This window comes from Camelus dromedarius, chromosome 24, assembly GCF_036321535.1.
Source record: "Camelus dromedarius isolate mCamDro1 chromosome 24, mCamDro1.pat, whole genome shotgun sequence".
Classification (NCBI taxonomy): Eukaryota; Metazoa; Chordata; class Mammalia; order Artiodactyla; family Camelidae; genus Camelus; species Camelus dromedarius.
In genome coordinates, this window is record NC_087459.1 from 31592387 (window position 1) to 31604763 (window position 12377).

The 12377-nt window shown below is 54.6% G+C and overlaps 1 protein-coding gene across 3 annotated transcripts in view; it reads right to left on the minus strand.

The window, feature by feature from the left end:
• Nucleotides 1–12377, minus strand: part of SDK1 (sidekick cell adhesion molecule 1) — a 451634-nt gene that overhangs the window by 121089 nt on the left and 318168 nt on the right. For all 3 annotated transcript variants that reach the window (XM_064478731.1, XM_064478730.1, XM_064478729.1), the window contains exons 17-19: nt 10170–10285; nt 8377–8569; nt 3266–3364 (exon numbers count right to left, since the gene is read on the minus strand). In XM_064478731.1, the coding sequence (XP_064334801.1) occupies nt 3266–3364; nt 8377–8569; nt 10170–10285 (408 nt within the window). The remainder of the gene's footprint in view (nt 1–3265; nt 3365–8376; nt 8570–10169; nt 10286–12377) is intronic.

Here is a 12377-nt window from a genome sequence, read left to right on the forward strand (position 1 = left end):
GGGGAGGCCCTCTTCCTCTCGAGCCCTTCCCGGGGCGTCCGCCCACCGCAGCTCCCGGCTCCCGCTCCGCGGCGGGTGTGGGGGCAGCAGCACAGGCCGGCGGCGAGCTGGGCCGCCGTGCTCGAGCGGAGGCCGAGCATTTGCCCGAAGCTGCGGTCCGGACCCTCGGTGCCTCTGCCGCCGCGTTTACCGTCCCAGCCCGGGAGCGGCGCCCGCCCCGCGAAGGCCAGGCTCCACCGTAAACAAGGCTGCTGCTCGTGACCACAGGTACGCGCTCAATAAAACTCGGAAGTGGGCTCACCGAGCCTCTTAGCGGGTGAGAACCGACGACGTGACCAGCAGCCGGGGAACGCGGGCTCCGCTCCGAAGAGCACACCCCCGGGTCTCCTTCAAGACCGAAAACCAGGAGGAGGCGTCCGGGGTGGTCATGCAGGACAGGGCAGGGGCTGCGCGAGTGTCTGTGAGCGGGGGAGTCCTGTCCATCTGTCCATCCACCAGGGAGTCCTGGCCAGATTTCCGAAATGCAGCAGACGGTGGAGACTGAAGGCCAAGCTGGCGGCTGCAGACGGCCCGCGTCTCCTCCCCCCCGAAATCAGCGCTGATTCGGGCCGCGTTCGCGGTCCCCGAGGGGTCTGGGCTGGAAAGCCTTCTCTTCCAACGGCAGCCTCCTGCCCAGCTTTTGGTGCTCTGGCCTCGTTCTCCCTCCCACTGGTGTGTTTGCTTCTCGTCCCCTTGTGTAGTTTGAAGGGATATTTGTCTAAACTAGATTCCCGCTGTCTGCGCGTCCCGCCCCCGCCCCACCCCCACTTTGTTTAATTCTTCTCTCCCCGGCAACAGGCGGCCTTTTCCGGTGCACACTCGGCACCGCGGTCCTCCGCTAAGAAGACCTCAGAATGCTCAGCGGATTGGGTTTTGACGTCCGAATTCAGTAGTGACTTTTTCCACTCCTGGACTTAACTAAAGTGTGTATTTCAAAACACCAGCTTCTCGACGGCAGAACCAGATTCGTAAGTTCACTTAAAAGAGGGTGAGCGGTGGCGGCGTCCAATCGAAGGTGCCCTCCTTCTGTGGTGCCGTCCGAGGACTCCACTCAGCCTGCTGGAGGTCTGCTCGGGGACAGTTGACTGAAGGGCACTTGGCAGGTGCGTGGTGACAGGGGTTGGCTCAGGAGAGAAAGGAGGAGCTTGGCGTAGGGGTTCGTCCCGGGGCCGTGGGCTGGGTGCCCGGGCGCTGCAGGGGTCAGGGACGCTGGGCCCTCCGGCCCGCGTCTGTGGGTGCCTGCCTGCTGTCCCTCCAGCTTGAGCAGAGCCTCAGAGGGCGCCTCCTGTCTCTGCAGAGCTGAGTTTTTGATGGTTGGGGGATAAGGAAACAAGAACTGGGTGAAAACCAACGAGGGGCAGGAAATTCAGGAGGCAGCGTCCACTCTGACTCCAAGTCGGAGAAAGAAGCTGGGCGGCGCCCAGGGGCGCACACGGCCTGCCCGCGGGAAACTGGTTATTTAAGAAGGAAACAAAAATATTCTCTTCTTTCAATTAATGTGCATTCTTTTTTCAAACAGCTATTAAAGTTGCCAGGATAAACATACTCATGAAGTGGTGCGCACTTATCTACTTAATAAGCAGAACTGCCGGGGATCTCTTTGGCCTGCGGCCCGTGAGAGACTTACAGAGTCACTGAGAGAGTGACCGGGGGGCAGGGAAGCTCTGGGTTGGGGTTGGGAGCATGGCTCAAACCCCGCCTCCAGCCTGGCGACGATGCAGAGGAGAGGACACCTACAACCTGTGTTGGCTCAGCCACCTGCTGGCCAGTGACCCTGGGACATCATCACCAAGGTCTCAGACATTATAAGACGCAGCTCGTGTGGTTGTTCAGACTCTTAACGAGATCCTGGAAGGCTGAGGTTCCTGCGTGCGGAAGTGCCCACGGGCACTGTTGCTGCCACTCAGGACACAGGGTGGAGGAAGGGGCCCCAGAGTCGAGTGGCCAGGCCGGAGACAGAGATCCCTCCGGGTCCCTGCAGCTCACTCCTGCCAGGATGCTGGCCGCACCGCCTGTGTGGGCGCACGAGGGACCACGCTGCCTTACGCGGGCGGCTGGACATCGTGACCACCTGCTGACGGATGAGACAGCTCTGGCTCCCGCGGGCTCACTAGTGGGATGGACGTGGTGTCCCCAGAGAGTGTCTGACGGAGAAGGTGCATCTGGTCAGCGTGACTGAGCTGTAAGCAGCCCATGCGGCTGGCTGACGTTTCAAATACCGTTTACTGAACAGAAAGGGATGCCTGCCGGTGGCCAAGCTGCTCAGGGCGACTGCTCTGCCCGGCCCACCTCCCTGAGTGCCCCGCAACCCCGTGAGGGCCGTGACGGTGCCCGTGGACGGAGGCCGGGGTCAGAGAGGGAAGCTGAGGCCCCCGGAGCCCCTAAGGTGATGGAACATGGTCCTCCCCGACTGCACCCAAGGCCAGAGCCTGTGTGGATTGCATCAAACCTAGAATAATTTTTTTTCCAAATCAAGATTTAAATTAAGCTTTAACCTGGAAGGTTTTCCAGAAATCTCTTCTGCAAAATAAAATAATTGAAAACACTGCAAAGGCGAGCTGCTTCTCAGAAACACCTGCCAGGGGGAGGGGAGTCAGCTGTCCTGGGGCGGCTGGCCCTCGGCTCTGGGGTCCCGTCTCCCGGACGCCCCTCCTCCCGAGCTCCTCCCCGGGCTCCGCGGGGCCCGTAGCACGGCACGTGGAGGCAGGAGCCCCTGGGGCCGCCCGGCCTGGACGCTGGCCGTAAGCGCCGCGGTCGCTGCAGGTTTTAGCGAGCTCCCGCACACGCAGGCCCTGTGGGCCCGGCTGCTGAGGCCAGGCCACCCCCTCCCCCCACGCCAGGCCTGGACCCCGGGCTCCTCAGCTGTAAAACGGTCACAGTCCCAAGAGCTCCCGGACTGTGTCGCGTCGCTGAGAACGCAGGGAGGGGAGCACAGCGGGAGGAGGCTAGAGGAAACGCCGGTCCTCGTGATCAGAGGCGTGGGAGGTCTGGTGAGACACCGCACAGAGGGCCAGTCTCCCAACTCCGGGGTGCAGCCCCGCAGGGGGCTGGGCTCGGAGGGCGCGCTCCTGGGGTGGTGGCCTGGCTCAGCCCTCGCCACGCGGCCAGTCGCCCCAGAGGTGGCGGCGGGCCCCCGCACGCTGCCAGCCGTTGTGCGTGAAGCCCTAGCCGTTGCTCTGCGTGGGGCGAGCCTGCTTTCCCTCCTTCTGGAGACAGAGACACTTACCTATAATGACGCCGTTCTTTTCCAGGGGCTCCTGCCAGCTGACCTTGAGAGATGTGTCCAGAATCTCCGTGAAACTCAGATGCCCCACAGCTCCCGGCTCTAGCGATGAAAACAGAGACATCTGTTACCACAGCAGCCTGGTTCTCTCCGGTCAGATTTGCGCGGGGCGCTCCAATGGTGGACAGTGGGGAGCCAGAATCGGCAGGACACGCCGGGTAACACCCACAAGGGACAGGGAGTCCAAGGCATCAAAGGCGACCTGGCCACGGTCACACAGATTATTGTACTCAGCCTCATCCCAGCCAGGCCGGGGGCTGCAGAGCCCAGACTGCAGGAGATTCAGACACAAGCCCTGATCTGATCTCACTGGCACAATCAGGCAGCTGGACCCTGAAAGCACCCACTGGCACCAGCATCGCCGGTCGCCTCTGCAGCCCTGTCGTGTGTCTGGCTCCTGTGGGGCCGTAAGGACGTGTGCAGCCAGAGCGGGGAGCCTTGGCCCGGGGGCAGGGCCGGCCACACCTGGCTGCAGGGTGATGCCTGCTGACCAGACCCAGAATTGCAGGCCGGACCCCCACTCACTCTCCCCGGGGACCCCAGTGCAGGGCAGGCATGGGAAATGTCTGGTGAAAATGTGTGCTTTCCCTCGACTTTCTCTGCATTGCAGCCCCCTCCCAACACAGGAGGGCAGAGCGGCAGACCTGCGGCTGAACGCCACCAGAGGGCAGAGGTCAGCAGACCCCAGCAGACAAGCCTCGGCCCTGGTCTGGCCTCTGTCAGCCTCGCGCAGACAGCAGGTTTCTAAGGCGAGTTCAACACCTTGGTGCTCGACTGGTACTTGGACATAAGCCTCGGGACACAGCTTGTGGTTTTTAAAAAACAGGAACCGCCTCAGCCAATCCACTCATCTGGGTGAAACTTTCGAAAGACTTTTACAGATAAGCTCAGACACGCTGAGGAATCTCACTCTTGGAGCGGAACACGGTGAAACAGAACGTCTGTCAAGACCGTCTCATCCGCCCCCAGGTCGGAGTTTCCAGAAAGACGTTCTGACAGATTTTTGAACTGACTTGTCCTTTTTTCGATCGATAGAGCAGCAAAGAAAGCTTTTTGCTTCTTTTATATTCTCGGTGTTTCTGCTTCCTGGATTCCTGCCCAAGTACGCCTGTCCTCCAGCTCTGCTGGAGCCAGCTGGCGATGTCTACGCTTAAATTTATATGGTTTCTTCTTTCCTGTGTCACCCACCCCCCACCCCTCCAAGTTCTTATTTCATCAGAGCTTCAGAGGAGGAGGTCGGCTGGATGTGGAACTGACTCCAGCATCATCACTAGAGAGCGATGGAGACCCCTCGTCCAGCGCCCGAGGGGCCACGCTTCTCTTTTAAAGGCTGCAGCCCCGGAGCTGGCACCAGCCCCACCTCCCACCTTCCAGCGGGCTCGTCCACATTTAACACGATGCTCTATTTTTCTAAGTAGGGGCAACAGGCTCCCTGCTCATCAAAAATGGTGGTTCAGTTAGAAAATTCTCAAGAGGACAACATCACTGCCAGCCTTCTGCATCCTGAGAGAGAAGTCCTGCTTCTCCTTTTCCTGCTGCCTCCACTGCTCTGCTCCCTGGCTGCACAGCAGCCTGGGTGTCTCCCCACAGTGTGCGTCTGCCCATTTAACTGTCAATAATGAGACTTCGTTTAGTAAAGAATTCAGCCAGAAGCCTTCTCTCTTTTATCTGAAGAAGGCTCTGCTTTTTGTCACTTTTGATTTTAATAAATGTCCTTTGGAAAGTAAAACCCGATCTCCAGTTGGCCCCACTGTGTTTGGAGCTGAGGTGATGCCCTCAGTCACGAGATTGAGGAAAACGTCTGAATAATGACGAGCCATCGGGGGTGCCCGATAGACGTTCCTAGGGCTCCCGTCACCCCCTTAGTCACGGCGACTTTCCCATCCCTGCCGTGTACGGACAGGGCTAGGCAGCTCCCCTACAGGGGAGCGGAGGGCGGGCCTCCACGCAGGCAGAACGTCTCTTCCTCGCCCGGAGACCCAGCCCGGGCGCCCTGCTCGGCCCGCCGCACTCGGCCCCGGAGCCGGAGCCGGAGCCCTCCCCACGCCAGCCCCCAGCCACGACTGTGCCAGAGCCCAGCGAGCCCCCCCCCGAAGCCCACCTGAGTCCCAAAGCGAACCCCAAAGCGCTTCACCCGCCAAGGACCTCAAACCCCAGACGCTCTGAGGCGCAGCTGATTTCAAATGTTTCCATCTGTGGTCAGACCACACGCTCAATTATAGTCCTTAACCTTTCCTTGGGAAGTAAGGTCACAACTGCTACTTGCAAGGACTCTCAAATCTACCTCTTCAGTCTCTACCGTCCATGGGCAACACCCAGTCAGATGTCCCCCGGGCACCGCATACTGAGCGTGTCCTGGTGACAACCTGCGTCCTCACCCTGGACCTGCACCCCACGTCCTGGTTACTGGCATCACCCTCCCCCCAGTGTTGGAGTGCTGGAGTCGTCCCGGAGAAGCCCTTCCCCCACCCCAAGTCTGTCTGGCCCCACTTCTCTGTGACATGCGTCTAGAATCTCCCCGACTGCTGTCCCCACCGCTGGGGTAGAGGCTCCAAATTACCCGCCTCTGCCCCTGACTGCTTCTCCCTTGTCTCCAGTGCATCATCACGAATCCTCCGGGTGGAGCCCCAAACCACAGAGCCACTCAAATAACAGCCCTCATAGACTTCCTTCTGTGATTCCCCAGTGCCTGGACTACCTCTGTCCACGTGCCTGAACCTAGCAACTGAGACTCCTCTGGGCCAGCCCCCAGCCTGTTTCTCTAGGGTCACCCCCGCCCCCACAGAGGACACCAAAGCCAAGCTAAACCCTTCATACTCTCCCACACCTCCTCCACGCCCTGCCTTTATGGGTTCTGTTTCTGCTCATCCATTCTCTGCTGCAAAAGCAACTCCGTCAGGGTGCCAACCGTCACCTCCTCTACGAGACTGACCTGACTCCCCCAGGTGTTTCCTGTCACTCCTCACGGGGCTGCCACAGCCACTGCTACGGACCTCCTTCCTCACAGCCCTGCCCCCGGGCCTGTCCACCTCACGTCTTGTTGAGCTGGTTAGCCCTGAGGGCAGAGGCCGCACTGACGTATCTCTGCTACACCTTCGACACACAGCTGGCCACCTCCCACAGAAGGGGCACCCTGCAAACACTCGAATGTAGGAACATACACGTGTTTGCGTGTTGGGTAGACGGATGAACAACTCAGTCCCCTACACTGATGGCAGGGACAAGAGGCACAGGACTGGACAGCACAGCCATGATTTTTTTTTAAAGAAGAAAAGGCTAAATTTGACCAACTTTCTCCTTTAATCCTAAAATCTGATGAGGGGTATATAAAGTTTATGATTGTAAAGCAGATTCTACAGCAGAATATATATTATATTTTCAAGTACTCATGAAACATTCACCAAGACTGATCATATCCTGGGCCATAAAACAAATCTCAATAAATTAAAAAAAAAGTTGGAATTATACGAAGTGTGTTCTTTGACTGTAATGGAGTCAAGCTAGAAATCAATAACAGAAAGACAAGAAAATCTCCAACATTTGAAATTAAATGGCACACATCTAAGTAACCCATGGGTCAAAGAGGAAGCCTCAGAGGAAATAAAAACACACAGAGCTGAATGAAAATGAAACACAACATATCAAAATACGTGGGATGCAGCTAAAGCAGTGTGAAGAGGAAAATTTATAGCCCTCAGTGATTGCATGAGACACGGGGACAGTCCTCAAATCAGTCACCTAAGTGCTCACCCCAAGAAACTAGAAGCAGAAGAGCAAAATAAACCTAAAGCAAGCAGAAGGAAGGAAATAATAAAATAAGAGCAGAAATCCATTAAATTGAAAAATAAGAAAATAATACAAAATATCAGTGAACCAGAACACTGGTTCTTCAAGAAAAATCAATGAAACTGATAAACTCCTGGGAAGAATGACCAGAAAACCCCACGAAACCCCCCCAGAAGAAACAGATCACCAATATCAGAAGGAAACAGGGACTGTGACTACATGTTCTGCAGCCACTAGAAAGGCAATAAGGAGGTGCTACCAACAGCCTCGCCCTCACAAATGCAGCGGCTTAGAGGAATGAGTCCCTGACCATCACAAACTGCCGAAACTCAGCCAAGATGCGACAGACAACGGAATAGTACTAGAGTCATTAAGGAAACTGAATTTATAATTTTAAAAGTCCCAAAAAAGGACTCCCCAGGATCAGAGGATTTCACTGAAAAACTTTTACTTAAGTTTTAACTCTCCTTATAAAGGAGGTATATGCTCAGTGTGGAAATGAGAATATGCAGAAAAATACAAATAAAAATATAAAGGTAACAGCTCTCAAGGTCATGGCAAACTTCAAGGTCTTTTCTCGCCTAACAGACCTCACAGAGCTTTGCACACTGTTTTTTTTTTCACTTAACACTAGATCATGACCATTTTATCTCAAAACCTTTTTTAATAACTGCAAAATATTTAGTATACTATCATTCCACAATTTTTCAACGATTCCCCTTTGGAACATTAGAATATTTTTCATTGTTTTTAATTACCAACAAGGGTAATGAATCTCACTGGACACAAAGCTTCGTGCACATCTGTGAGTATTTTCTCAGAATAACTTCATCAGAAAATGTTCTCAGAAGCATCACTCGGCCTGAGAGCAGAGAAGGGGCTGATCTGAACTGACCAGAAGGAGATAATGGAAGGTCAAAGGGCTTCAAGAGACTTGGGTGAACTGCCCGCTGGGGAGGGGCCAGGGGAGGCCTGGGCTGGGGGGCTTTACAGGGGATTCAGGAAGCAGGTAAAGGGACTGGAAGTTGAAACCTGCGTGAAGAGGGGTCCAGCAAGACAAGACCAAAGGCTGACTGCACGGACCACCACCACCCAACACTATTATACTCACAGTGACTTCCCTCCCTGGGGCCAGCCGACTGCAAACACCCTGAGAACACGGAGTTTCCACCCCTGCTCTTGCCTGGCGCTGGACATGACAGTGGCCCAAACCTCTCCGACAGCTGACTCGGGGCTACTGACAAGACACCTGGCAAAGGGGTACTCACTGTCCTCATGGGTCCAGACGAGCTGAGGCGTGCTCGGAGGCCCGTCCCCTGGAGTGGTGAAGCACAGGACCGACGTGAAGTAGGCGGTAAACTTCTTCAGGTTAGTTATGAACCCGTGGTGGACTCCGTGGAAATCTGGAGCGATGGTGACCACCGTGACATCCTCGGGGACGTCGGCCGGCCACGCCAGAAGCTAGGATGGAGCAGGTTGAGAAAGAGATCCTTTTAACTCCACATCTTCACTCTCAAGTCTGAACCAGAATTTTATTTTGCTCGTACTATGTCTTCAAAGATAGCAAAGTTGTAATCAAGAAACTCCATAAATCCTACATTTTATAATTGCACTGAAAAATACTGAGTTTAAAAGACATCTCATGGACTACTGAATACAGATGTGTTTACTTACATACATTTTATACATATATATGTAAATAAAATATCTACTTTTACTCATATTGGGAAAAGACACTCCTCAAACCTTCACCTTCTCTACACTTAAACTTGTATAATTTTTAATGTTAAGAAATAATGATGACATCATCTGTTATTCAACTGAATCAATGCAATAAACATAAATACAAATGTTTTCCTAGAGAGGTGCCCTTTCTGAAGCCTCGGGGCGATGGGAACCATGCTAAGGACTTATAATTTATATCTCACCAGTTTTCTGAAAAGGAGACTGGCTGTACTTTTAAAGAAACACAGTGTAAAGGAGGCTGTTTTAATGTTTTGGCAACATTTTGTACGAATGTGACTTTTAATTCCTCTGACACCAAACGCTTTTAGGGTTAATTCACTCTGAAACTGACCCGCTGCAGGACAAGAGCAGGTTTGTATGGACGGAGGTGACAATTGAGCCACTGAGTGGACGGCCCAGTCGTGCCAACAAGACTTGACAGGAGAATCAGGGAGGCAGAAGCATTTTCGTTGATCAATATGATTTCCTTTCAAAGAAGCTTCTGACTGCAGCTCTCTCTCGGGGGGAAGAGAAAAGGCAGAACAGACTTCTGGCTACGTCTGCCTTTCCAGCGAAAAACAAGTGTTTTAGTAAGTTGAGTCCGAATGGAAAAAAAATGAACTGTGTGTCTGAGGAAGTAACAGTCTCTGAACCTGAGATTGCCAAGTGTTCACAAACCAGGTGGACTCCCTTCTCTGGGAAGGCCTCGCCCGAGCTCACCCACCAGCGCGGAAGGCCCGCGTCTGCACCGCAGGCAAAGGAGGCCGAGCGCCCTGCCAAGCGCGGGAGAAGCTGATAGAAGAGGAGAGACAGACTGCGCTCTGGGAAATGCGCCCAAGCACGCCTAGGAAGGTGACGTGCTCGGGCGCTAAGGACAAGGGGGGGGGCGGAATTTGTCCCTGTCGCCAGCTCGGTCCAGGTAGGTCCCGAGTCGGCGGGTCTCAGTTCTACAAACAGAACTGTCCCTCACGTATCGAGAGAGCACGGACTTATCCTTACTTGATGGAAACGTCACCCAGCGCCCTTTGTTCTGAGTCTGGGCTCCTCTGAGAGGTCCCCTTCCGGGAAGAGGGGCTTTCTGCACATGCTGAGTCCAGTCAGCCGAGACAGGCCTCCCACCGCAAACTGAAACGCGGTGGCATTTGTCACCGGCGGCCCCGCTCTGCAGGAAGCGCCCTCTTGGTAACTAGAACGCGAGTGTCGGAGCCCGCGTAGCTGGCGATGGGCCCCTGGACGAAGGTGCCCCTGCCGGGGCCGGCACGCTCCGCGCTGCTGCCGGGGGCCCTGACGGCAGGAGGGCGGCAGCCTCCCCATCGACCCCGGCCGCGGCGCGCACCTTGTAGCCCTGGTTGATGCCGTTGATGAACTGCTGCGGCGGGGGGCTCCACAGGAACTGGACGCTCGTGGAGTTCACGGCCTCCGTCTGCACGTTCTGCGGGGGCGCGGTGGGCACTGTGCCGAGGCGGTCGTCAGGGCCAGCGAGACAGACGGCAGGAGGCACGGGGCGGGGGGGGGGAGAGATGGGGAAGAAACCTTTAGCTGCCACTCACGCGTCACCGGCCCTGGGAACGGCGAGCGTGGTGAATGTTCTGGAAGCTAACAGCATTACAAAGAGGAAGGATCGGGCTGTTTCTCGCCTTCTCTGGCAAAGTCTTTCAGGCGTAGCACCATCGCATCGCAGGAGCGCGCCTTCCCTAGGATCCTGAGATGGGGAGTGAACGCGATTGCTCTGATTTTACTTTCAGCTGCCCAGCACGTGAGAGCAGGCAAGGTTACATCTAGAAGTCTGCCTCTCCCTTTACACGTCACTGTGTTTCAAGCCCAGTGATCCTTTACATGAAAAAACCACCCCTTTTCATATGTAATTTATTCCTTTGGAAACTAAATTTCTCTTTGTCTGCCACAGAAGCCACCCTTTAAAAAATTTTTCCACTTCTTGTATGGAACAGCTATTGAACCCAATCACACACCGGCCCGGGGGCCTGCCTCCAAGGAGGGCTCATTCCACAGGAGGTGCTCATGTAGCTGAAACAGGCAAGTCCCTCTGGTGAACATAGGGCAGAGCCACCACCTGCGCCCCAGGAAAGAGTCGGGGCTCCGGATCGGGGGACACTCCCGCTGGGTCTGGAAGGAAGGGCAGACTTTGAAGAGGGAAAGGCCTTGAGAAAAGCATTCGCCTCTGGGAAAATGGAGTGAGAACGGCGCGGGGCCATGAAACCCTGGTGAAAGGAGTGAGCGTGGCTGGACATGGGGTGTGGCGGAGGGGGAAGCGGACGGGCCACTTTGGGGACTGCCTCGTATGCCACACACGCTGGTCGACAATCTGCACGGTAGGCAATGGGGAACCAAAAGTTTTTGGAAAAGGGCAGCGACATGGTGGGGCTGGCTTTCTAAGGCCTGGGGGAGGGCGCCGCCCACTGGCGGAGCCGACTGAGGGCAGGATGCTCTAGGAGCCTTAGGAACCTGTTTCAAAGCAAAGACGCAGAAGCCCACGGGATCCTTCAGCTCAAGGAACAGAAGGAAAGACGAGAGTCCCAGGGCACAAAGCACGTGAGGACAGAGCGTGGTCCTGCTGAAAATCACCACACCTTTCATCGTGCTCTTCTGAGAAGCTCATCGCACTGGGCGGAGACAGAAAACCACGATCCATCCCAGCCCCTCCAGTCTGCTCTTCCAGCTCACGCCCCCTTTCCCACCTGCTCTTGACTCCGGCTGCGGCATCTCTTGTCCCCGCTCTGTGAGTCACCAAGAAAACCACCCCACTTCTCACTCAGCACCCACCCCAAGTCTGGGGGCTAAAGACGGCCACAGGGTCGCTGTGCCTCAATGCAGAGAGTTGGTAAGAACGTCACATCCATCAAGAACGAGGAAAGGCTGCACAGACTATAGTGTCTTAACTTTCCTTGAGCCCACGAGGAAGCTGCGGCCATAGGGCAACCAGGCTGTCTGCAATATAAGAAAAGACAGACCTCTCCTGGGGCGAGAGCGTGAGCGCTGGCTCCCCTGTGACAGAGCACGAGGGAGACAACAGGCATCACACAACTGGGAACATTCCGCTAAAATTCTTTTGTTTCAATCAAAAAAATTTTTTATTTTTATTTTTTACTTTTTTAATGGAGGTACTGGAGACTGAACCTGGGACCTCGTGCATACTAAGCATGTGATCTTCCTACACGATACACATAGTGGATTTCCAGATAAATTGTAATTAATTAATGATATATATTTTAAACTCCAGAGCAGTCACTAAACAGCTTTGAAAATGAGATATAAATAGGCAAGAGTGAAAAAAAATTATATAATTATAAAAATATCAGATGAATCAGAAAGCAGGCAGGCAAAAGGGAGAGAAAAGGAAAACATAAGAGAGGAACAAACAGAAATGAATTAGCAAGATGGTGGACTTTCATTCCATCATACCAACAGTGGCAGCAAGTGTGAACAGCCTGGACAGGTCAATAAAAGACCGATCACCACTCGGACAAAGAGCAACACCCAACGATACGGCGTCTAAAACAACCCCGCTCTAAGTATGGAGATATGA